A 27,878-nucleotide genomic window follows, 5' to 3' on the forward strand; every position below is an offset into this window, starting at 1 on the left:
CAGAGAGAAAACTGCAAACCGTAAATTCCAAGCGCACCGTGCCTGTGCAGAGAGAAAACTGCAAACCGTAAATTCCAAGCGCACCGTGCCTGTGCAGAGAGAAAACTGCAAACCATAAATTCCAAGCGCACCGTGCCTGTGCAGAGAGAAAACTGCAAACCGTAAATTCCAAGCGCACCTTGCCTGTGCAAAGAGAAAACTGCAAACCGTAAATTCCAAGCGCACCGTGCCTGTGCAGAGAGAAAACTGCAAACCATAAATTCCAAGCGCACCGTGCCTGTGCAGAGAGAAAACTGCAAACCGTAAATTCCAAGCGCACCTTGCCTGTGCAAAGAGAAAACTGCAAACCGTAAATTCCAAGCGCACCGTGCCTGTGCAAAGAGAAAACTGTAAACCGTAAATTCCAAGCGCACTGTGCCTGTGCAAAGAGAAAACTGCAAACCGTAAATTCCAAGCGCACCGTGCCTGTGCAGAGAGAAAACTGCAAACCGTAAATTCCAAGCGCACCGTGCCTGTGCAGAGAGAAAACTGCAAACCGTAAATTCCAAGCGCACCGTGCCTGTGCAAAGATTCACTATGCCAATAGTCCTTTTTAAACCAAACATAAAGTGCTAATGCTCATACCAGCGGACTTTCACGATATCGTCCTGCCGTCTGCACTGTCACTCGTATGGAACATATGGTTTGGACAAATGGATATAATACCAATAAGTATTATAACAAGTACATTTAATAAAAATAAAAAGCATCTAAGACCTACATCAAAAATCAAGGAGGTCAGTTTATCTGTTGGTAGAGTCTGAATCAGTATCACCACTTATCCCTCAACGCGTTTCGTCAGCCAAAGCTATGGCAGAACTTCTTCAGGAGGATATTAGGATGCCACCCAAAACCCTTCTTATATACCTATATCAATATGGAATAATTACCCTAATTGGCCAAAAAGGCGGGTCCAGTGTTAAGATGAGCCCTAAGCATCATGGGAGGAAGGTCAAAATAGGAGACCCAGCTAAATCATATATGTGGACATAGGGACCTGGTGTTATATGTATTACCGCCAAATCCCAACAGAGGAGGAATTCCCGATCGTCCTAAAGGTAAGTATTTACTAACCTAACCCCCTAACCCTCCTTTAGGGTGCCTAACCTTCCCCCCCAAGTGCCTAACCCTAATCCCCCCTTCCCCGTTGCCTAAACCGAAGTACCCCAGGGGGGTGCCTAACCCTAACCTCCCCCGGGGGTTCATAACCCCAACCCTCCCCCTCCCCCCTAGCCTAACCTCCTGTGGGGGTGCCTTACCCTAAGTCCCCCCCTGGGAGCCCTAAACCTAACCCTTAAAACTCCCCATCCCCCCCCCCCCCCGCGCGGCTGTCCGCTGCGGCGCCCGACGTCGGTCAAATGACGCCTGTCATTCGTCCCTAGTTGGGATTATGGTGTCTGGAAGCCGGCAGTCGGTATTTAGACCGTCGGCTTCCGGACTACATCCCTAGGGACCTATGTCCCACGTTATGACCAGCGTTAGACACGTCTAGAACTTCTGGTCACGATGACAACTCATCCCGCGTGTCTATCGCCGCTAGGAACTCCCCACCACTGCGCTTGTAAGGCCTGCTGGGGAGTGTAGTACTGAGCATGACCTAGACAAGTCGTCTTCTCCAACCCTCTATGTAATGACACGCCATCCAGTGCGTCCATCATCAATGGCGTCACACTGCAGCTAAGTTCGCGGTGCTTGCCGGGAAATGTAGTCCCGAGTGTCATGTAATAGTAATGTCTCCCAGAGCATTTATATGGAGATACACGACTCTGTAACTAATAGTCAGGTGCATAAATATTGGGACATTGACAGAATTTTCATATTTTGGCCTCTATTCACCACCACAATGGCTTTGAAATGAAACAAACAAGATGTGCTTTACCTGCAGACTTTCAGATTTAATTTGAGGGTAATTACATCCAAATCAGGGGAACGGTGTAGGAATTACAATGGTTTCTATATGTGCCTCCCACTTTTTAAGGGGCCAAAAGTAATGGGACAAACTAAACAATCCTAAATCTAACTTTCACTTTTTAATACTTTGTTGCAAATCCTTTGCAGGCAATTACAGCCTGAAGTCTGGAACGCATAGACATCACCAGACGCTGAGTTTCATCCCTGGTGATGTTCTGCCAGGCCTCTACTGCAAATGTCTTCAGTTCCTGCTTGTTCTTGGGGCATTTTCTCTTCAGTTTTGTCTTCATCAAGTGAAATGCATGCTCAATCGGATTCAGGTCAGGGGATGGACTTGGCCATTGCATAACATTCCACTTTTTAGCCTTAAAAAAAGTCTTTGGTTGCTTTTGCAGTATGCTTCGGGTCATTATCCATCTGCACTGTGAAGCGACGTCCAATGAGTTCTGAAGCATTTGACTGAATATGAGCATATAATATTGCCCGAAACACTTCAGAATTCATTCTGCTGCTTTTGTCAGCAGTCGCATCATCAATAAATACTAGGGAACCAGTTCCATTGGCAGCCATACATGCCCACGCCATGACACTACCACCACCATGCTTCACTGATGAGGTGGTATGTTTTGGATCATGAGCAGTTCCATTCCTTCTCCATACTCTTCTCTTCCCATCACTCTGGTACAAGTTGATCTTTGTCTCATCTGTCCATAGGATGTTGTTCCAGAACTGTAATGGCTTTTTTAGATGTTGTTTGGCAAACTCTAATCTGGTCTTCCTGTTTTTGAGGCTCACCAATGGTTTACATCTTGCGGTGAACCCTCTATATACACTCTTGTAAAGTCTTCTCTTGATTGTTGACTTTGACACATATACACCTACCTCCTGGAGAGTGTTCTGGATTTGGCCAACTGTTGTGAAGGGGTTATTCTTCACCAGGGAAATAATTCTTCTGTCATCTACCACAGTTGTTTTCCGTGGTCTTCCGGGTCTTTTGGTGTTGCTGAGCTCTCTGGAACATTCTTAAAAAGAAAGAATGCACCAAACAGTTGATTTGGCCACACCTAATGTTTTTGCTATCTCTCTGATGGGTTTGTTTTGATTTCTCAGCCTAATGATGGCTTGCTTCACTGATAGTGACAGCTCTTTGGATCTCCTATTGAGAGTCGACAGCAACTGATTCCAAATGCAAATGTCACACCTAGAATCAACTCCAGACCTTTTACCTGCTTAATTGATAATGAAATAACGAGGGAATAGCCCACACCTGTCCATGAAATGGCTTTTGAGTTGATAGTCCCATTACTTTTAGCCCCTTAAAAAGTGGGAGGCACATATAGAAACAGTTGTAATTCCTACACCGTTCACCTGATTTGGATGTAATTACCTTCAAATTAAATCTGAAAGTCTGCAGGTAAATCACATCTTGTTTGTTTCATTTCAAAGCCATTGCGGTGCTGAATAGAGGCCAAAATATGAAAATTCTGTCAATGTCCCAATATTTATGCACCTGACTGTATGTAGGTCACCGCTGACATATTAAATAATATCCATTATGCCTCAAAATAACTGCTAAAGTATATCCTAATAAAATATATATATCTCTTCCTCCCAGCTTACCACCTCCATGGGGTATCTCAAGCCGCACCCCCGGGGGTCAGTAGAAATCATCAGGATATAGAGGAGCAGTGCAGCGATAGGACAGATGGGAAGCAATCAGGATATGGAGGAGCAGTACAGCGATAGGACTGATGGGTAGGAATCGGGATATGGAGGAGCAGTACAGTGATAGGACAGATGGGAAGGAACCAGGATATGGAGGAGCAGTACAGCGATAGAATATATGGGTAGGAATCAGGATATGGAGCAGCAGTACAGCGATAGGACAGATGGGTAGGAATCAGGATATGGAGGAGCAGTACAGCGATAGGACAGATGGGTAGGAATCAGGATATGGAGGAGCAGTATAGCGATAGGACTTATAGGTAGGAATTAGGATATGGAGCAGCAGTACAGGGATAGGACAGATGGGTAGGAATCAGGATATGGAGGAATAGTACAGCGATATGACAGATGGGTAGGAATCAGAATATGGAGGAACAGTACAGCGATGCAATATATGGGTATGAATGAGGATATGGAGGAGCAGTACAGCGATAGGACAGATGGGTATGAATCAGGATATGGAGGAGCAGTACAGCGATAGGACAGATGGGTAGGAATCAAAATATGGAGGAACAGTACAGCGATATGACAGATGGGTAGGAATCAGGATATGGAGGAGCAGTACAGGGATAGAATATATGGGTAGGAATCAGGATATGGAGGAGCAGTACAGCGATAGGACAGATGGGTAGGAATTAGGATATAGAGGAGCAGTACAGCGATAGAATATATGGGTAGGAATCAGGATATGGAGCAGCAGTACAGGGATAGGACAGATAGGTAGGAATCGGGATATAGAGGAGCAGTACAGCGATAGAATATATGGGTAGGAATCAGGATATGGAGCAGCAGTACAGGGATAGGACAGATAGGTAGGAATCAGGATATAGAGGAGCAGTACAGCGATACATTATATGGGTAGGAATCAGGATATGGAGGAGCAGTACTGCGATAGGACAGATGGGTAGGAATTAGGATATGGAAGAGCAGTAGAGCGATAGGACATATGGGTAGGAATCAGGATATGGAGGGAACAGTACAGCGATAGAATATATGGGTTGGAATCAGGATATGGAGGAGCAGTACAGCGATAGGACAGATGGGTATGAATCAGGATATGGAGGAGCAGTACAGCGATTGGACAGATGGGTAGGAATCAGAATATGGAGGAATAGTACAGCGATATGACAGATGGGTAGGAATCAGAATATGGAGGAACAGTACAGCGATGCAATATATGGGTATGAATGAGGATATGGAGGAGCAGTACAGCGATAGGACAGATGGGTATGAATCAGGATATGGAGGAGCAGTACAGCGATAGGACAGATGGGTAGGAATCAAAATATGGAGGAACAGTACAGCGATATGACAGATGGGTAGGAATCAGAATATGGAGGAACAGTACAACGATACAATATATGGGTATGAATCAGGATATGGAGGAGCAGTACAGCAATAGGACAGATGGGTAGGAATCAGGATATGGAGGAGCAGTACAGCGATAGGACAGATGGGTAGGAATTAGGATATGGAGGAGGAGTATAGCGATTGGACAGATGGGTAGGAATCGGGATATGGAGGAGCAGTACAGTGATAGAATATATGGGTAGGAATCAGGATATGGAGCAGCAGTACAGGGATAGGACAGATAGGTAGGAATCAGGATATAGAGGAGCAGTACAGCGATACATTATATGGGTAGGAATCAGGATATGGAGGAGCAGTACTGCGATAGGACAGATGGGTAGGAATTAGGATATGGAAGAGCAGTAGAGCGATAGGACATATGGGTAGGAATCAGGATATGGAGGGAACAGTACAGCGATAGAATATATGGGTTGGAATCAGGATATGGAGGAGCAGTACAGCGATAGGACAGATGGGTATGAATCAGGATATGGAGGAGCAGTACAGCGATTGGACAGATGGGTAGGAATCAGAATATGGAGGAATAGTACAGCGATATGACAGATGGGTAGGAATCAGAATATGGAGGAACAGTACAGCGATGCAATATATGGGTATGAATGAGGATATGGAGGAGCAGTACAGCGATAGGACAGATGGGTATGAATCAGGATATGGAGGAGCAGTACAGCGATAGGACAGATGGGTAGGAATCAAAATATGGAGGAACAGTACAGCGATATGACAGATGGGTAGGAATCAGAATATGGAGGAACAGTACAACGATACAATATATGGGTATGAATCAGGATATGGAGGAGCAGTACAGCAATAGGACAGATGGGTAGGAATCAGGATATGGAGGAGCAGTACAGCGATAGGACAGATGGGTAGGAATTAGGATATGGAGGAGGAGTATAGCGATTGGACAGATGGGTAGGAATCGGGATATGGAGGAGCAGTACAGTGATAGGACAGATGGGTAGGAATCAGGATATGGAGGAGCAGTACAGAGATGGGACAGATGGGTAGGAATCATCAGGATATAGAGGAACAGCACAGCGATAGGACAGATGGGTAGGAATCAGGATATGGAGGAGCAGTACAGTGAGAGGACAGATGGTTAGGAATCAGGATATGGAGGAGCAGTACAGTGAGAGGACAGATGGGTAGGTATCAGGATATGGAGAAGCAGTACAGCGATAGGACAGATGGGTAGGTATCAGGATATGGAGGAGCAGTACAGCGATAGGACAGATGGGTAGGAATTTGGATATGGAGGAGTAGTACAGCGATAGGACATATGGGTAGGAATCAGGATATGGAGGAGCAGTACAGCGATAGGACAGATGGGTCGGAATCAGGATATGGAGGAGCAGTACAGCGATAGGACAGATGGGTAGGAATCAGGATATGGAGGAGCAGTACAGCGATAGGACATATGGGTAGGAATCAGGATATGGAGGAGCAGTACAGTGAGAGGACAGATGGGTAGAAATCAGGATATGGAGGAGCAGTACAGCGATAAGACATATGGGTAGGAATCAGGATATGGAGGAGCAGTACAGTGAGAGGACAGATGGGTAGGAATCAGGATATGGAGGAGCAGTACAAGTATTTTATTGGCTTATTGCGCGTGATCTCAGTGACTTTGTTTTCTATGTTTTAGACACTTCTACAAACCGATGATGAGGCGTGGAATGTCCAAATGGGCAGCGCACACTGCGGTGTTCCTCGGCTCCGCCTTCTTCCATGAGGTGAGCGTCACGCACATCAGGTGATGGAAAGTATTGCAGAGAATGTGAGTCTGTTCCAGAGAACACTCCTGTGACGGAGGCCACCCTCCGCGTCTATCATGTTCTAGAAGATTTATGAGAGAAGTGATCTGGTTGGCGGCTTATACCAGAAACGTGAGATAATTATAGGGAAGTCTCCGCTGTTAGCCGCGTATACCGAGCCGCTGGATTGGGGGTTGTGCTTGTGGCCCCAGAAATGAGCCCTTTACTAATATCTGATAATAATCGGCTTGTTCATTATAAGACCTAAGTGTAACTATTGGTATCCGGCGCAGGATGGATAAAAGATGGATGGATAGGTGATAGGTACCAGCTTATAATGTTAGTTACTTGGCCAAAATTAGTAGAAAGTAATAGTAAGGGGGTGATGATGCTTCCCTGGGTATAACTAGATACTAGGGAAAGTATTGGTGTATATATAGCAGATAGTAAATGTAAGGGGGGTGATGCTCCCCTGGGTATAACTAGACACTAGGGAAAGTATTGGTGTATATATAGCAGATAGTAAATGTAAGGGGGGGGATGATGTTCCCCTGGGTATAACTAGACACTAGGGAAAGTATTGGTGTATATATAGCAGATAGTAAATGTAAGGGGGGTGATGATGTTCCCCTGGGTATAACTAGACACTAGGGAAAGTATTGGTGTATATATAGCAGATAGTAAATGTAAGGGGGGTGATGATGTTCCCCTGGGTATAACTAGACACTAGGGAAAGTATTGGTGTATATATAGCAGATAGTAAATGTAAGGGGGGGGATGATGTTCCCCTGGGTATAACTAGACACTAGGGAAAGTATTGGTGTATATATAGCAGATAGTAAATGTAAGGGGGGGGATGATGTTCCCCTGGGTATAACTAGACACTAGGGAAAGTATTGGTGTATATATAGCAGATAGTAAATGTAAGGGGGGGGATGATGTTCCCCTGGGTATAACTAGACACTAGGGAAAGTATTGGTGTATATATAGCAGATAGTAAATGTAAGGGGGGGGATGATGTTCCCCTGGGTATAACTAGACACTAGGGAAAGTATTGGTGTATATATAGCAGATAGTAAATGTAAGGGGGGTGATGATGCTCCCCTGGGTATAACTAGACACTAGGGAAAGTATTGGTGTACATATAGCAGATAGTAAATGTAAGGGGGGTGATGTTCCCCTGGGTATAACTAGACACTAGGGAAAGTATTGGTGTATATATAGCAGATAGTAAATGTAAGGGGGGGGTGATGCTCCCCTGGGTATAACTAGACACTAGGGAAAGTATTGGTGTATATATAGCAGATAGTAAATGTAAGGGGGTGATGATGCTCCCCTGGGTATAACTAGACACTAGGGAAAGTATTGGTGTATATATAGCAGATAGTAAATGTAAGGGGGGGGTGATGCTCCCCTGGGTATAACTAGACACTAGGGAAAGTATTGGTGTATATATAGCAGATAGTAAATGTAAGGGGGGTGATGATGCTCCCCTGGGTATAACTAGACACTAGGGAAAGTATTGGTGTATATATAGCAGATAGTAAATGTAAGGGGGGTGATGATGCTCCCCTGGGTATAACTAGACACTAGGGAAAGTATTGGTGTATATATAGCAGATAGTAAATGTAAGGGGGGGGGGGGGTGATGTTCCCCTGGGTATAACTAGACACTAGGGAAAGTATTGGTGTATATATAGCAGATAGTAAATGTAAGGGGGGGGATGATGTTCCCCTGGGTATAACTAGACACTAGGGAAAGTATTGGTGTATATATAGCAGATAGTAAATGTAAGGGGGGGGATGATGTTCCCCTGGGTATAACTAGACACTAGGGAAAGTATTGGTGTATATATAGCAGATAGTAAATGTAAGGGGGGTGATGATGCTCCCCTGGGTATAACTAGACACTAGGGAAAGTATTGGTGTATATATAGCAGATAGTAAATGTAAGGGGGTGGTGATGTTCCCCTGGGTATAACTAGACACTAGGGAAAGTATTGGTGTATATATAGCAGATAGTAAATGTAAGGGGGGTGATGATGTTCCCCTGGGTATAACTAGACACTAGGGAAAGTATTGGTGTATATATAGCAGATAGTAAATGTAAGGGGGGTGATGATGTTCCCCTGGGTATAACTAGACACTAGGGAAAGTATTGGTGTATATATAGCAGATGGTAAATGTAAGGGGGGGGATGTTCCCCTGGGTATAACTAGACACTAGGGAAAGTATTGGTGTATATATAGCAGATAGTAAATGTAAGGGGGGGGATGATGTTCCCCTGGGTATAACTAGACACTAGGGAAAGTATTGGTGTATATATAGCAGATAGTAAATGTAAGGGGGGTGATGATGTTCCCCTGGGTATAACTAGACACTAGGGAAAGTATTGGTGTATATATAGCAGATAGTAAATGTAAGGGGGGTGATGATGCTCCCCTGGGTATAACTAGACACTAGGGAAAGTATTGGTGTATATATAGCAGATAGTAAATGTAAGGGGGGGGATGATGTTCCCCTGGGTATAACTAGACACTAGGGAAAGTATTGGTGTATATATAGCAGATAGTAAATGTAAGGGGGGTGATGATGTTCCCCTGGGTATAACTAGACACTAGGGAAAGTATTGGTGTATATATAGCAGATAGTAAATGTAAGGGGGGGGATGATGTTCCCCTGGGTATAACTAGACACTAGGGAAAGTATTGGTGTATATATAGCAGATAGTAAATGTAAGGGGGGGGATGATGTTCCCCTGGGTATAACTAGACACTAGGGAAAGTATTGGTGTATATATAGCAGATGGTAAATGTAAGGGGGGTGATGATGTTCCCCTGGGTATAACTAGACACTAGGGAAAGTATTGGTGTATATATAGCAGATGGTAAATGTAAGGGGGGTGATGATGTTCCCCTGGGTATAACTAGACACTAGGGAAAGTATTGGTGTATATATAGCAGATAGTAAATGTAAGGGGGGTGATGATGCTCCCCTGGGTATAACTAGACACTAGGGAAAGTATTGGTGTATATATAGCAGATAGTAAATGTAAGGGGGGTGATGATGTTCCCCTGGGTATAACTAGACACTAGGGAAAGTATTGGTGTATATATAGCAGATAGTAAATGTAAGGGGGGTGATGATGTTCCCCTGGGTATAACTAGACACTAGGGAAAGTATTGGTGTATATATAGCAGATAGTAAATGTAAGGGGGGGGATGATGTTCCCCTAGGTATAACTAGACACTAGGGAAAGTATTGGTGTATATATAGCAGATAGTAAATGTAAGGGGGGGGATGATGTTCCCCTGGGTATAACTAGACACTAGGGAAAGTATTGGTGTATATATAGCAGATAGTAAATGTAAGGGGGGTGATGTTCCCCTGGGTATAACTAGACACTAGGGAAAGTATTGGTGTATATATAGCAGATAGTAAATGTAAGGGGGGTGATGATGTTCCCCTGGGTATAACTAGACACTAGGGAAAGTATTGGTGTATATATAGCAGATAGTAAATGTAAGGGGGGTGATGATGCTCCCCTGGGTATAACTAGACACTAGGGAAAGTATTGGTGTATATATAGCAGATAGTAAATGTAAGGGGGGTGATGATGCTCCCCTGGGTATAACTAGACACTAGGGAAAGTATTGGTGTATATATAGCAGATAGTAAATGTAAGGGGGGTGATGATGCTCCCCTGGGTATAACTAGACACTAGGGAAAGTATTGGTGTATATATAGCAGATAGTAAATGTAAGGGGGGTGATGATGTTCCCCTGGGTATAACTAGACACTAGGGAAAGTATTGGTGTATATATAGCAGATAGTAAATGTAACGGGGGTGATGTTCCCCTGGGTATAACTAGACACTAGGGAAAGTATTGGTGTATATATAGCAGATGGTAAATGTAAGGGGGGGGTGATGTTCCCCTGGGTATAACTAGACACTAGGGAAAGTATTGGTGTATTTCTACTTCAGGGTCCATAGGGGGTCCACAGGGTTGACCTTGGGGTTATAGCTGGAACAGGATCCATGGGCACCACACAGTTAAGCTTTTAGCTCCCAGGATGCACTTGGGTCCTCCTCTATACCCCGCCCCCGAGCCACAGGCACCCCAGTGTAAGCTGGTGCCCGGCCGGAGTCGGTCACCGCGCAGGGGGGCTGCAGGAGCAGCCCCCAAAAGCTTTTATTTTAAGTTAAATTTTATTTATTTTTAATCTATTTTTACTACAGACGGCAGCGAAGGGCTGTCTGTACAGACGCCCACGCTGCCGCTCTGATCCCCGACTGGCGCCGCGACGCCAGTACTGATCTGGGGATCGCGGCGGGAGGGCAGAGTCCGTACTAGCCGGACTCTGTCTACCTCCCAGGACTGCTGCCGGAGTCGCCGGGGATTCAGGTAAGCCGCGCGTCGCTGGCTAGCGGCGGCGCGCGGAATGCCTTAAATGCAGTCCTTTAGCCTCCGGTCCGGGGGACAGACCGGAGGCTGCTGGCAGTGGCGGCGGGCCCCCCCCATAACCCGTGGGACCACTAGACCACCAGGGATAACCGGCAAGCGGGAAGCCAGCATCCCTGGGGTTAATGGCCAGCCAGGGGAGGAAGCCTTCCCTGTCAGCGGCTCCTCCCCTCAGCTCAGCGCGCCTTTCAGCACGCAGTCTGGCGTCGCTGAGCTGCAGATTCCTCGGCCACTCCTCCTCTGAGGTCTCCAGCGGCCATTTTCCCAGTGGCAGCGCAGATCTCAGGGAGCACGCGGACCGGTCCCCCTGTGTACCTCTCCCCTGATTAAGGACAGCGTACACAGCACTATAGCCCTCCCAGACACTGAATCTGGGCAGGTTGATTGTAGTGTAAAGGTGCAGTGAGTATATCTTCCTGCATGGTATGTGACTTTTTGCTAGTGCTGCCTGTCTGTGCTTATTTTCCGCTTACTGTCAGCTTATACCTATCCCTTTACTTCTCCTACAAGCCCTGCAGGTGTGTGGGGGAGGGGCGTTTCTACTGACCTCACTTATATAGATCACGTATTTGTGAGGTCCGTCACATACAGTTGTGTGCTACTCAGTGCCATATTGTGGGCTGTTGTTCAGCACACCGGTGAGTGCGTTTTACTTCTACCCTGGTGCCAGATATATAATATATTCTGTCATGTCAGACGAGGAGGTTGAGCGCTCAGTGGCTCCGGTGTTGGCCTCCTGCGGACGCTGTTCTGCAGGAGTAGATAGGGAGGATTTGTCACAGGATGGCCTGTGTAGTCGATGCCAGGTGGCTCCTGGCCCATCCAGACCTTCTCTGGCGCAGGAACCACCGTGGGCGATGTTTTCTCAAGTGCTGGTGTCTATTGCGGACCGTCTGTCGGTCCCGACTGCTCTCCCTACTAGGGCGGTGCCCCAGCCGACCATCCCCCATTCCCCGGGTGTCCCGCAGTTATTGCGGAGTCCTCCTGGGTCTCAATCAGTTGGTCCCTTTGGGGGGTTGCCTATGTATATACAGGCTTCCCCTGTGCCGCAGCAGCCTGTGGTACCTTTTCAGGCCCCTATGGCGACGCCTCCACCATGGGTGGATGTGCTCTCCAACTCCGTGCAAAATTTGGCGGCCGCTTCCTCGGCTTTTCAGTCAATGTTGCAGACTGACATGCCTTCTAGGATTTCTAAACGCCCACTCATGGCACGGGCTGCTCAGGTATCGGACTCAGAGGGTTCCTCAGATGATGGGGAGGTCCCTGATGACACTGACTCGGACGCCTCGGTCCAGGAAATGGATACCAAGTCGTCCATTAATGTGCGAGCACTAGTTAGGGCGGTGCGAGCTATTCTTCTTATAGAGGATGAGGCACCGGTTCCTAGGTCGAAGTTTCCTAGTTTCAAAAAAACTAAGGTGGCTTCTGCGGTGTTTCCCCTGTCTGATCAGTTGACGGATCATATGGCGGTAGCTTGGCAGGCGCCCAGTAAGAGATTCCTTCCTCAGAAGCGGTTGGCTTCTAATTACCCCTTCCCTGAGGCACATTGTAAAAAATGGGAAACTCCACCGGCGGTGGATTCCCATGTCACCCGTTTAACTCGGGGCGCCACCTTACCATTACCGTCGATATCCTCGCTGAAGGATCCCACGGACAGGAAAGTTGAGACTTGCTTAAAGTCTATTTACTCCCTCTCCGGGGCGGTGGCCCGACCGTCCATGGCCATTTCCTGGGTGGCCAAGGCCATTGAGGGGTGGGCCAATGCATTGGAAGATACCTTCCCGGACGACGCTCCGGATGTCCAGCGGGCGTTGTTGGGACAAATGAGGGACGCCGCTTCTTACATTGGAGAAGCTTCTTTAGATGCTAGTCTGCTGACCTCGCGGGTATCGGCTGCAGCGGTGTCTGCCCGCCGATCCTTATGGTTGCGGTCCTGGAGAGCGGACTCTGATTCAAAGAAAGGTCTGGAGGCCTTACCTTTCAATGGGGAATTACTATTTGGTCCGGACTTGGACAAAATAGTGGACACCCTGGCTAAATCCAAGTCGGCCTTCCTCCCTTCGGCGGCACTGCCTGCTAAGGTTCGGAGTTCGGCTTTTCGTTCCTTTCGGGTTCAGGGTAAGGCGAAAGGTCAGTCCTTCCCGAGACAGTCTGCGAGTAAGACGGCCTCTAAACCCAAGAAGCAAGCCTGGAGTGCTCGGCGCCCTTCTTCCAAGCAGGAAGATAAACCTGCGGCCTGATGGGACGGGCCTCCCTCTGGGGGACCTCAGAGTGGGAGGCCGACTTCTTCTATTTGCCCAGTGCTGGCACAATACCACCACGGATGCCTGGGTTCGAGAAGTGGTCTCCCAGGGGTACGCCCTGTCTTTTCGGCACAGACCACCCCACCAGTTTTTCTGCACAAGTCCTTCTCAGGACAAGACCAAGGCGTTACAGGTTCAGGAGGCTATAGAGTCCTTGCTGAAAGCAGGGGTCATTGTTCCCGTTCCTCTATCACAACGAGGGACGGGGTATTATTCGTCTCTGTTTCTGGTGCAGAAACCCAATGGTTCTCATCGCCCTATCCTCAACTTGAAGTCTCTGAACAAATTCCTCAGAGTTCCCAAGTTCAGGATGGAAACGTTACGTTCCATCATTCTGGCGATGGAACCGGGGGATTACATGGTGTCCCTGGACATCCAGGACGCCTACCTCCATGTTCCGATAGCATCTTCACACCAGCGGTATCTGAGGTTCGCTATCCTTCAACACCACTATCAGTTCCGGGCGCTACCCTTTGGTCTCTCCACGGCACCGAGGGTGTTCACGAAGATTATGGCGGTCATGGCCGCACATCTTCGGAACCAGAATGTACGGCTGCTGCCGTACCTGGACGACCTCCTGTTGCTGGCGAGCTCCCCGGAGGTACTGCTTCAACATCTCCACCTGACGATCGCTTGCCTGCAAGCACACGGGTGGTTGATAAATTGGAAAAAGTCCTCCCTGATTCCATCACAGCGGATGGTTCATTTGGGAGCCCTGCTGGATTCGCGTCAGCAAAGGATCTTCCTGACTCCGGAGAAGGTCGCCTCACTACAGCTGCGGATACGCAGTTGCCTGAGCCGTTGCCGCCTGTCGGTCCATTCGGCTATGAGAGTTCTGGGGTCCATGGTGTCGACATTCGACATGGTGGAATTTGCCCAGTTCCATTCCCGGCCCCTGCAGGGGCTGATTCTATCAGAATGGAACGGGTTACCTCACCGGATCCGCTCTCAGGTGCTGGTGTTGTCTCCGGACGTTCGGCTATCTTTGGCTTGGTGGCTTCAGACAGCTCATCTGGTCGAGGGGCGCCCATTTTGGGTCCCGGACTGGGTCCTGCTCACGACGGATGCCAGTCTCCGGGGTTGGGGGGCAGTGACCGGCTCTTTGTCGCTTCAGGGTCGTTGGTCAGCGGAAGAAGCACTTCTCCCCATCAACATCCTGGAACTGCGGGCAGTATACAAGGCCCTGCAGTCGTCCGGCCCCGCTCTTCACGGAAGGGCGGTACAGGTGCAGTCCGACAACGCCACCACGGTGGCGTATATCAATCACCAAGGCGGAACTCGCAGTCAGGCAGCGATGTCGGAGGTGTCTCGTATCCTGTCTTGGGCGGAGGGTCACATTCCAGTGATCTCGGCGGTCTTCATCCCCGGAGTCCTCAATTGGGAGGCGGACTTCCTCAGCCGTCACGACGTGCATCCCGGGGAATGGTCGCTTCACCCAGAGGTGTTTCAGCTACTCGTGGACAGGTGGGGACTGCCGGAGCTGGACTTGATGGCCTCCCGTCACAATCACAAGTTGCCCGTTTACGGGTCAAGGACAAGAGACGCAGGTGCAAGTCTGGTGGACGCGCTGTCGCTGACATGGACGTTTCACCTGGCGTATCTGTTTCCTCCGATATCCCTGCTTCCTCGGGTTCTGCGGAAATTCAAGCAGGACGGCGGCATGCTCGTGCTGGTAGCTCCGGCCTGGCCCAGACGTCCTTGGTACTCCGATCTGAGGAGCCTCTCCATCGACGTTCCGTACCTTCTTCCTCAACGTCGGGACCTGTTGTCTCAGGGGCCCTGCCTTTACCCGGATCTGGGTCGGCTGTCTTTGACGGCGTGGCTCTTGAGACAGCCGTCTTGAGGTCTCGGGGCTTCTCCAGTTCGGTTATTGGTACGATGCTCAGGGCACGCAAGCCTGCTTCAGCACGGATTTATCACAGAGTGTGGCACACTTACTTTCAGTGGTGTGAGTCCAGACTTTATGATCCTCAGGTGTTCCGAGTTTCTAGGATCTTGGAATTTCTTCAGTCAGGATTGGATCTCGGCTTACGCCTTGCATCTCTGAAGGTTCATGTGTCCGCCTTGTCCGTGTGGTTTCAACGGCGGATTGCAATACTACCAGACGTTCACACCTTTTTCCAAGGTGTTATCAGGATCCAGCCTCCCTTTGTGCCTCCGGTGGCTCCTTGGGACTTGGCGGTGGTGCTACGGGTCCTGCAGGGTCCTCCGTTTGAGCCTCTTGAGGCGGTGGAGCTCAAGTGGCTGACATTTAAGACGGTTTTTCTCCTGGCAATTGCTTCGGCCAGGAGGGTGTCTGAATTGGGGGCGCTTTCCTGTCGCCCTCCTTTCCTAATTTTTCACCAGGACAGAGCGGTGCTCCGCACTCGTCCTGAGTTTTTGCCCAAAGTGGTCTCGAAGTTCCATATTAATCAGGAACTTGTTGTGCCAGCTTTTCAGTCCCCTGATCTTTCAGCTGGTGAGACTTCCTTAGATGTGGTCCGGGCGCTTAGAATTTATGTAGACCGGACGGCTTCGGTTAGGAAGTCTGATTCCTTGTTTATCCTCTTTGGTTTTCACAAGAGGGGTTGGCCTGCCAACAAACAAACGTTAGCCCGTTGGCTTCGTTCCGTTATTTGTGAGGCTTATGCACAGGAGGGCTTACCTGTGCCAGCCTCTGTTAAGGCTCATTCCACTCGTTCTGTGGGTCCCTCTTGGGCTGCTAGACGTGGCGCTTCTGCTGTTCAGCTGTGTAGGGCGGCCACTTGGTCTTCAATTCAAACGTTTTTGAGGTTCTATGCGTTTGACACCTTTGCCTCTCAGGATGCATCCTTTGGGCGCCGGGTACTCCTTTCAGCACAGGAGCGTCCCCGCCCTTAGTTGTACTGCTTTGGGACATCCCCAAGGTCAACCCTGTGGACCCCCTATGGACCCTGAAGTAGAAAACAAGAGATATGGTAAGAACTTACCTTTGTTATCTCTGTTTCTACGAAGTCCATAGGGTCCACAGGGCGCCCGCCCTGACGCACCTGGCTTCAAATGGGCTGTGTGGCTGGTCACCGGTTTTCCGTCTCCTATTGCTGTGAGTATGGTTTCTTGTGTGTTCCAGTCTTCCTTCTCTCTGTTCCATATTCTCCTCCGGCCTAGGCTGCTTACCAACTGGGGTGCCTGTGGCTCGGGGGCGGGGTATAGAGGAGGACCCAAGTGCATCCTGGGAGCTAAAAGCTTAACTGTGTGGTGCCCATGGATCCTGTTCCAGCTATAACCCCAAGGTCAACCCTGTGGACCCTATGGACTTCGTAGAAACAGAGATAACAAAGGTAAGTTCTTACCATATCTCTTGTTATATAGCAGATAGTAAATGTAAGGGGGGTGATGATGTTCCCCTGGGTATAACTAGACACTAGGGAAAGTATTGGTGTATATATAGCAGATAGTAAATGTAAGGGGGGTGATGATGTTCCCCTGGGTATAACTAGACACTAGGGAAAGTATTGGTGTATATATAGCAGATGGTAAATGTAAGGGGGGGGTGATGTTCCCCTGGGTATAACTAGACACTAGGGAAAGTATTGGTGTATATATAGCAGATAGTAAATGTAAGGGGGGTGATGATGTTCCCCTGGGTATAACTAGACACTAGGGAAAGTATTGGTGTATATATAGCAGATGGTAAATGTAAGGGGGGTGATGTTCCCCTGGGTATAACTAGACACTAGGGAAAGTATTGGTGTATATATAGCAGATGGTAAATGTAAGGGGGGTGATGATGTTCCCCTGGGTATAACTAGACACTAGGGAAAGTATTGGTGTATATATAGCAGATAGTAAATGTAAGGGGGGGGTGATGTTCCCCTGGGTATAACTAGACACTAGGGAAAGTATTGGTGTATATATAGCAGATAGTAAATGTAAGGGGGGTGATGATGTTCCCCTGGGTATAACTAGACACTAGGGAAAGTATTGGTGTATATATAGCAGATAGTAAATGTAAGGGGGGTGATGATGCTCCCCTGGGTATAACTAGACACTAGGGAAAGTATTGGTGTATATATAGCAGATAGTAAATGTAAGGGGGGTGATGATGTTCCCCTGGGTATAACTAGACACTAGGGAAAGTATTGGTGTATATATAGCAGATAGTAAATGTAAGGGGGTGGTGATGTTCCCCTGGGTATAACTAGACACTAGGGAAAGTATTGGTGTATATATAGCAGATAGTAAATGTAAGGGGGGGGATGATGTTCCCCTGGGTATAACTAGACACTAGGGAAAGTATTGGTGTATATATAGCAGATAGTAAATGTAAGGGGGGGGATGATGTTCCCCTGGGTATAACTAGACACTAGGGAAAGTATTGGTGTATATATAGCAGATAGTAAATGTAAGGGGGGTGATGTTCCCCTGGGTATAACTAGACACTAGGGAAAGTATTGGTGTATATATAGCAGATAGTAAATGTAAGGGGGGTGATGATGCTCCCCTGGGTATAACTAGACACTAGGGAAAGTATTGGTGTATATATAGCAGATAGTAAATGTAAGGGGGGTGATGATGTTCCCCTGGGTATAACTAGACACTAGGGAAAGTATTGGTGTATATATAGCAGATAGTAAATGTAAGGGGGGTGATGATGTTCCCCTGGGTATAACTAGACACTAGGGAAAGTATTGGTGTATATATAGCAGATAGTAAATGTAAGGGGGGTGATGTTCCCCTGGGTATAACTAGACACTAGGGAAAGTATTGGTGTATATATAGCAGATAGTAAATGTAAGGGGGGTGATGATGCTCCCCTGGGTATAACTAGACACTAGGGAAAGTATTGGTGTATATATAGCAGATAGTAAATGTAAGGGGGGTGATGATGTTCCCCTGGGTATAACTAGACACTAGGGAAAGTATTGGTGTATATATAGCAGATAGTAAATGTAAGGGGGGGGATGATGTTCCCCTGGGTATAACTAGACACTAGGGAAAGTATTGGTGTATATATAGCAGATAGTAAATGTAAGGGGGGGGATGATGTTCCCCTGGGTATAACTAGACACTAGGGAAAGTATTGGTGTATATATAGCAGATAGTAAATGTAAGGGGGGGGATGATGTTCCCCTGGGTATAACTAGACACTAGGGAAAGTATTGGTGTATATATAGCAGATAGTAAATGTAAGGGGGGGGTGATGTTCCCCTGGGTATAACTAGACACTAGGGAAAGTATTGGTGTATATATAGCAGATAGTAAATGTAAGGGGGGGGTGATGTTCCCCTGGGTATAACTAGACACTAGGGAAAGTATTGGTGTATATATAGCAGATAGTAAATGTAAGGGGGGTGATGTTCCCCTGGGTATAACTAGACACTAGGGAAAGTATTGGTGTATATATAGCAGATGGTAAATGTAAGGGGGGGGTGATGATGCTCCCCTGGGTATAACTAGACACTAGGGAAAGTATTGGTGTATATATAGCAGATAGTAAATGTAAGGGGGGTGATGATGTTCCCCTGGGTATAACTAGACACTAGGGAAAGTATTGGTGTATATATAGCAGATGGTAAATGTAAGGGGGGTGATGATGTTCCCCTGGGTATAACTAGACACTAGGGAAAGTATTGGTGTATATATAGCAGATAGTAAATGTAAGGGGGGTGATGATGTTCCCCTGGGTATAACTAGACACTAGGGAAAGTATTGGTGTATATATAGCAGATAGTAAATGTAAGGGGGGTGATGATGTTCCCCTGGGTATAACTAGACACTAGGGAAAGTATTGGTGTATATATAGCAGATAGTAAATGTAAGGGGGGTGATGATGCTCCCCTGGGTATAACTAGACACTAGGGAAAGTATTGGTGTATATATAGCAGATAGTAAATGTAAGGGGGGTGATGATGTTCCCCTGGGTATAACTAGACACTAGGGAAAGTATTGGTGTATATATAGCAGATAGTAAATGTAAGGGGGGTGATGATGCTCCCCTGGGTATAACTAGACACTAGGGAAAGTATTGGTGTATATATAGCAGATAGTAAATGTAAGGGGGGGGATGATGTTCCCCTGGGTATAACTAGACACTAGGGAAAGTATTGGTGTATATATAGCAGATAGTAAATGTAAGGGGGGTGATGTTCCCCTGGGTATAACTAGACACTAGGGAAAGTATTGGTGTATATATAGCAGATAGTAAATGTAAGGGGGGTGATGTTCCCCTGGGTATAACTAGACACTAGGGAAAGTATTGGTGTATATATAGCAGATAGTAAATGTAAGGGGGGTGATGATGTTCCCCTGGGTATAACTAGACACTAGGGAAAGTATTGGTGTATATATAGCAGATAGTAAATGTAAGGGGGGTGATGATGTTCCCCTGGGTATAACTAGACACTAGGGAAAGTATTGGTGTATATATAGCAGATAGTAAATGTAAGGGGGGGGATGATGTTCCCCTGGGTATAACTAGACACTAGGGAAAGTATTGGTGTATATATAGCAGATAGTAAATGTAAGGGGGGGGATGATGTTCCCCTGGGTATAACTAGACACTAGGGAAAGTATTGGTGTATATATAGCAGATAGTAAATGTAAGGGGGGGGATGATGTTCCCCTGGGTATAACTAGACACTAGGGAAAGTATTGGTGTATATATAGCAGATAGTAAATGTAAGGGGGGGGATGATGTTCCCCTGGGTATAACTAGACACTAGGGAAAGTATTGGTGTATATATAGCAGATAGTAAATGTAAGGGGGGTGATGATGCTCCCCTGGGTATAACTAGACACTAGGGAAAGTATTGGTGTACATATAGCAGATAGTAAATGTAAGGGGGGGTGATGTTCCCCTGGGTATAACTAGACACTAGGGAAAGTATTGGTGTATATATAGCAGATAGTAAATGTAAGGGGGGGGTGATGCTCCCCTGGGTATAACTAGACACTAGGGAAAGTATTGGTGTATATATAGCAGATAGTAAATGTAAGGGGGGGGTGATGCTCCCCTGGGTATAACTAGACACTAGGGAAAGTATTGGTGTATATATAGCAGATAGTAAATGTAAGGGGGGTGATGATGCTCCCCTGGGTATAACTAGACACTAGGGAAAGTATTGGTGTATATATAGCAGATAGTAAATGTAAGGGGGGTGATGATGCTCCCCTGGGTATAACTAGACACTAGGGAAAGTATTGGTGTATATATAGCAGATAGTAAATGTAAGGGGGGGGGGGTGATGTTCCCCTGGGTATAACTAGACACTAGGGAAAGTATTGGTGTATATATAGCAGATAGTAAATGTAAGGGGGGGGATGATGTTCCCCTGGGTATAACTAGACACTAGGGAAAGTATTGGTGTATATATAGCAGATAGTAAATGTAAGGGGGGGGATGATGTTCCCCTGGGTATAACTAGACACTAGGGAAAGTATTGGTGTATATATAGCAGATAGTAAATGTAAGGGGGGTGATGATGCTCCCCTGGGTATAACTAGACACTAGGGAAAGTATTGGTGTATATATAGCAGATAGTAAATGTAAGGGGGTGGTGATGTTCCCCTGGGTATAACTAGACACTAGGGAAAGTATTGGTGTATATATAGCAGATAGTAAATGTAAGGGGGGTGATGATGCTCCCCTGGGTATAACTAGACACTAGGGAAAGTATTGGTGTATATATAGCAGATAGTAAATGTAAGGGGGGTGATGATGTTCCCCTGGGTATAACTAGACACTAGGGAAAGTATTGGTGTATATATAGCAGATAGTAAATGTAAGGAGGGTGATGATGCTCCCCTGGGTATAACTAGACACTAGGGAAAGTATTGGTGTATATATAGCAGATAGTAAATGTAAGGGGGGTGATGATGTTCCCCTGGGTATAACTAGACACTAGGGAAAGTATTGGTGTATATATAGCAGATAGTAAATGTAAGGGGGGGGTGATGTTCCCCTGGGTATAACTAGACACTAGGGAAAGTATTGGTGTATATATAGCAGATAGTAAATGTAAGGGGGGTGATGATGTTCCCCTGGGTATAACTAGACACTAGGGAAAGTATTGGTGTATATATAGCAGATAGTAAATGTAAGGGGGGTGATGATGTTCCCCTGGGTATAACTAGACACTAGGGAAAGTATTGGTGTATATATAGCAGATAGTAAATGTAAGGGGGGTGATGATGTTCCCCTGGGTATAACTAGACACTAGGGAAAGTATTGGTGTATATATAGCAGATAGTAAATGTAAGGGGGGTGATGATGTTCCCCTGGGTATAACTAGACACTAGGGAAAGTATTGGTGTATATATAGCAGATAGTAAATGTAAGGGGGGTGATGATGTTCCCCTGGGTATAACTAGACACTAGGGAAAGTATTGGTGTATATATAGCAGATAGTAAATGTAAGGGGGGGTGATGTTCCCCTGGGTATAACTAGACAATAGGGAAAGTATTGGTGTATATATAGCAGATAGTAAATGTAAGGGGGGTGATGATGTTCCCCTGGGTATAACTAGACACTAGGGAAAGTATTGGTGTATATATAGCAGATAGTAAATGTAAGGGGGGTGATGATGCTCCCCTGGGTATAACTAGACACTAGGGAAAGTATTGGTGTATATATAGCAGATAGTAAATGTAAGGGGGGTGATGATGCTCCCCTGGGTATAACTAGACACTAGGGAAAGTATTGGTGTATATATAGCAGATAGTAAATGTAAGGGGGGGGATGATGTTCCCCTGGGTATAACTAGACACTAGGGAAAGTATTGGTGTATATATAGCAGATAGTAAATGTAAGGGGGGTGATGATGCTCCCCTGGGTGTAACTAGACACTAGGGAAAGTATTGGTGTATATATAGCAGATAGTAAATGTAAGGGGGGGGATGATGTTCCCCTGGGTATAACTAGACACTAGGGAAAGTATTGGTGTATATATAGCAGATAGTAAATGTAAGGGGGGTGATGTTCCCCTGGGTATAACTAGACACTAGGAAAGTATTGGTGTATATATAGCAGATAGTAAATGTAAGGGGGGGGATGATGTTCCCCTGGGTATAACTAGACACTAGGGAAAGTATTGGTGTATATATAGCAGATGGTAAATGTAAGGGGGGGTGATGTTCCCCTGGGTATAACTAGACACTAGGGAAAGTATTGGTGTATATATAGCAGATAGTAAATGTAAGGGGGGGGATGATGTTCCCCTGGGTATAACTAGACACTAGGGAAAGTATTGGTGTATATATAGCAGATGGTAAATGTAAGGGGGGTGATGTTCCCCTGGGTATAACTAGACACTAGGGAAAGTATTGGTGTATATATAGCACATAGTAAATGTAAGGGGGGGGATGATGTTCCCCTGGGTATAACTAGACACTAGGGAAAGTATTGGTGTATATATAGCAGATAGTAAATGTAATGGGGGGGATGATGTTCCCCTGGGTATAACTAGACACTAGGGAAAGTATTGGTGTATATATAGCAGATAGTAAATGTAAGGGGGGGGATGATGTTCCCCTGGGTATAACTAGACACTAGGGAAAGTATTGGTGTATATATAGCAGATGGTAAATGTAAGGGGGGTGATGATGTTCCCCTGGGTATAACTAGACACTAGGGAAAGTATTGGTGTATATATAGCAGATAGTAAATGTAAGGGGGGGTGATGTTCCCCTGGGTATAACTAGACACTAGGGAAAGTATTGGTGTATATATAGCAGATAGTAAATGTAAGGGGGGTGATGATGTTCCCCTGGGTATAACTAGACACTAGGGAAAGTATTGGTGTATATATAGCAGATAGTAAATGTAAGGGGGGTGATGATGTTCCCCTGGGTATAACTAGACACTAGGGAAAGTATTGGTGTATATATAGCAGATAGTAAATGTAAGGGGGGTGATGATGTTCCCCTGGGTATAACTAGACACTAGGGAAAGTATTGGTGTATATATAGCAGATGGTAAATGTAAGGGGGGGGTGATGTTCCCCTGGGTATAACTAGACACTAGGGAAAGTATTGGTGTATATATAGCAGATAGTAAATTTTAGGGGGGGGGATGATGTTCCCCTGGGTATAACTAGACACTAGGGAAAGTATTGGTGTATATATAGCAGATAGTAAATGTAAGGGGGGTGATGATGCTCCCCTGGGTGTAACTAGACACTAGGGAAAGTATTGGTGTATATATAGCAGATAGTAAATGTAAGGGGGGTGGTGATGCTCCCCTGGGTATAACTAGACACTAGGGAAAGTATTGGTGTATATATAGCAGATAGTAAATGTAAGGGGGGTGATGTTCCCCTGGGTATAACTAGACACTAGGGAAAGTATTGGTGTATATATAGCAGATGGTAAATGTAAGGGGGGGGTGATGATGCTCCCCTGGGTATAACTAGACACTAGGGAAAGTATTGGTGTATATATAGCAGATAGTAAATGTAAGGGGGGTGATGATGTTCCCCTGGGTATAACTAGACACTAGGGAAAGTATTGGTGTATATATAGCAGATAGTAAATGTAAGGGGGGTGATGATGCTCCCCTGGGTATAACTAGACACTAGGGAAAGTATTGGTGTATATATAGCAGATAGTAAATGTAAGGGGGGGGGATGATGTTCCCCTGGGTATAACTAGACACTAGGGAAAGTATTGGTGTATATATAGCAGATAGTAAATGTAAGGGGGGGGATGATGTTCCCCTGGGTATAACTAGACACTAGGGAAAGTATTGGTGTATATATAGCAGATAGTAAATGTAAGGGGGGTGATGATGCTCCCCTGGGTATAACTAGACACTAGGGAAAGTATTGGTGTATATATAGCAGATAGTAAATGTAAGGGGGGTGATGATGTTCCCCTGGGTATAACTAGACACTAGGGAAAGTATTGGTGTATATATAGCAGATAGTAAATGTAAGGGGGGGGGGGGGTGATGTTCCCCTGGGTATAACTAGACACTAGGGAAAGTATTGGTGTATATATAGCAGATAGTAAATGTAAGGGGGGTGATGATGCTCCCCTGGGTATAACTAGACACTAGGGAAAGTATTGGTGTATATATAGCAGATAGTAAATGTAAGGGGGGTGATGATGTTCCCCTGGGTATAACTAGACACTAGGGAAAGTATTGGTGTATATATAGCAGATAGTAAATGTAAGGGGGTGGTGATGTTCCCCTGGGTATAACTAGACACTAGGGAAAGTATTGGTGTATATATAGCAGATAGTAAATGTAAGGGGGGGGGATGATGTTCCCCTGGGTATAACTAGACACTAGGGAAAGTATTGGTGTATATATAGCAAATAGTAAATGTAAGGGGGGGGATGATGTTCCCCTGGGTATAACTAGACACTAGGGAAAGTATTGGTGTATATATAGCAGATAGTAAATGTAAGGGGGGTGATGTTCCCCTGGGTATAACTAGACACTAGGGAAAGTATTGGTGTATATATAGCAGATAGTAAATGTAAGGGGGGTGATGATGCTCCCCTGGGTATAACTAGACACTAGGGAAAGTATTGGTGTATATATAGCAGATAGTAAATGTAAGGGGGGGTGATGTTCCCCTGGGTATAACTAGACACTAGGGAAAGTATTGGTGTATATATAGCAGATAGTAAATGTAAGGGGGGTGATGATGTTCCCCTGGGTATAACTAGACACTAGGGAAAGTATTGGTGTATATATAGCAGATAGTAAATGTAATGGGGGGGATGATGTTCCCCTGGGTATAACTAGACACTAGGGAAAGTATTGGTGTATATATAGCAGATGGTAAATGTAAGGGGGGTGATGATGTTCCCCTGGGTATAACTAGACACTAGGGAAAGTATTGGTGTATATATAGCAGATGGTAAATGTAAGGGGCGTGATGATGTTCCCCTGGGTATAACTAGACACTAGGGAAAGTATTGGTGTATATATAGCAGATAGTAAATGTAAGGGGGGTGATGATGCTCCCCTGGGTATAACTAGACACTAGGGAAAGTATTGGTGTATATATAGCAGATGGTAAATGTAAGGGGGGTGATGATGTTCCCCTGGGTATAACTAGACACTAGGGAAAGTATTGGTGTATATATAGCAGATAGTAAATGTAAGGGGGGGTGATGATGTTCCCCTGGGTATAACTAGACACTAGGGAAAGTATTGGTGTATATATAGCAGATAGTAAATGTAAGGGGGGGGATGATGTTCCCCTGGGTATAACTAGACACTAGGGAAAGTATTGGTGTATATATAGCAGATAGTAAATGTAAGGGGGGGGATGATGTTCCCCTGGGTATAACTAGACACTAGGGAAAGTATTGGTGTATATATAGCAGATAGTAAATGTAAGGGGGGTGATGATGCTCCCCTGGGTATAACTAGACACTAGGGAAAGTATTGGTGTATATATAGCAGATAGTAAATGTAAGGGGGGGGATGATGTTCCCCTGGGTATAACTAGACACTAGGGAAAGTATTGGTGTATATATAGCAGATAGTAAATGTAAGGGGGGTGATGATGTTCCCCTGGGTATAACTAGACACTAGGGAAAGTATTGGTGTATATATAGCAGATAGTAAATGTAAGGGGGGGGATGATGTTCCCCTGGGTATAACTAGACACTAGGGAAAGTATTGGTGTATATATAGCAGATAGTAAATGTAAGGGGGGTGATGATGCTCCCCTGGGTATAACTAGACACTAGGGAAAGTATTGGTGTATATATAGCAGATAGTAAATATAAGGGGGGTGATGATGCTCCCCTGGGTATAACTAGACACTAGGGAAAGTATTGGTGTATATATAGCAGATAGTAAATGTAAGGGGGGGGATGATGTTCCCCTGGGTATAACTAGACACTAGGGAAAGTATTGGTGTATATATAGCAGATAGTAAATGTAAGGGGGGTGATGATGTTCCCCTGGGTATAACTAGACACTAGGGAAAGTATTGGTGTATATATAGCAGATAGTAAATGTAAGGGGGGGGATGATGTTCCCCTGGGTATAACTAGACACTAGGGAAAGTATTGGTGTATATATAGCAGATAGTAAATGTAAGGGGGGTGATGATGTTCCCCTGGGTATAACTAGACACTAGGGAAAGTATTGGTGTATATATTGCAGATAGTAAATGTAAGGGGGGTGATGATGCTCCCCTGGGTATAACTAGACACTAGGGAAAGTATTGGTGTATCAGATAGTAAATGTAAGGGGGATGATGATGCTCCCCTGGGTATAACTAGACACTAGGGAAAGTATTGGTGTATATATAGCAGATAGTAAATGTAAGGGGGGTGATGATGTTCCCCTGGGTATAACTAGACACTAGGGAAAGTATTGGTGTATATATAGCAGATAGTAAATGTAAGGGGGGGGATGATGTTCCCCTAGGTATAACTAGACACTAGGGAAAGTATTGGTGTATATATAGCAGATAGTAAATGTAAGGGGGGGGATGATGTTCCCCTGGGTATAACTAGACACTAGGGAAAGTATTGGTGTATATATAGCAGATAGTAAATGTAAGGGGGGGGATGATGTTCCCCTGGGTATAACTAGACACTAGGGAAAGTATTGGTGTATATATAGCAGATAGTAAATGTAAGGGGGGTGATGATGCTCCCCTGGGTATAACTAGACACTAGGGAAAGTATTGGTGTATATATAGCAGATGGTAAATGTAAGGGGGGGGTGATGTTCCCCTGGGTATAACTAGACACTAGGGAAAGTATTGGTGTATATATAGCAGATAGTAAATGTAAGGGGGGGGTGATGTTCCCCTGGGTATAACTAGACACTAGGGAAAGTATTGGTGTATATATAGCAGATGGTAAATGTAAGGGGGGGGTGATGTTCCCCTGGGTATAACTAGACACTAGGGAAAGTATTGGTGTATATATAGCAGATAGTAAATGTAAGGGGGGTGATGATGTTCCCCTGGGTATAACTAGACACTAGGGAAAGTATTGGTGTATATATAGCAGATAGTAAATGTAAGGGGGGGGTGATGTTCCCCTGGGTATAACTAGACACTAGGGAAAGTATTGGTGTATATATAGCAGATAGTAAATGTAAGGGGGGTGATGATGCTCCCCTGGGTATAACTAGACACTAGGGAAAGTATTGGTGTATATATAGCAGATGGTAAATGTAAGGGGGGTGATGATGCTCCCCTGGGTATAACTAGACACTAGGGAAAGTATTGGTGTATATATAGCAGATAGTAAATGTAAGGGGGGTGATGTTCCCCTGGGTATAACTAGACACTAGGGAAAGTATTGGTGTATATATAGCAGATAGTAAATGTAAGGGGGGTGATGTTCCCCTGGGTATAACTAGACAC

The 27,878-nt window shown here is 45.7% G+C and overlaps 1 protein-coding gene across 1 annotated transcript in view; it reads left to right on the forward strand.

Moving 5' to 3' along the window:
* DGAT1 (diacylglycerol O-acyltransferase 1) overlaps positions 1–27,878 on the forward strand; it is a 117,609-nt gene that overhangs the window by 80,651 nt on the left and 9,080 nt on the right. The window contains exon 15 of the mRNA XM_088448593.1: positions 6,695–6,782. Coding sequence (XP_088304719.1) covers positions 6,695–6,782 — 88 coding nt within the window. The remainder of the gene's footprint in view (positions 1–6,694; positions 6,783–27,878) is intronic.

Source organism: Taudactylus pleione, unplaced genomic scaffold (assembly GCF_031769625.1).
Source record: "Taudactylus pleione unplaced genomic scaffold, aTauple2 ptg000460l, whole genome shotgun sequence".
Lineage (NCBI taxonomy): Eukaryota > Metazoa > Chordata > Amphibia > Anura > Myobatrachidae > Taudactylus > Taudactylus pleione.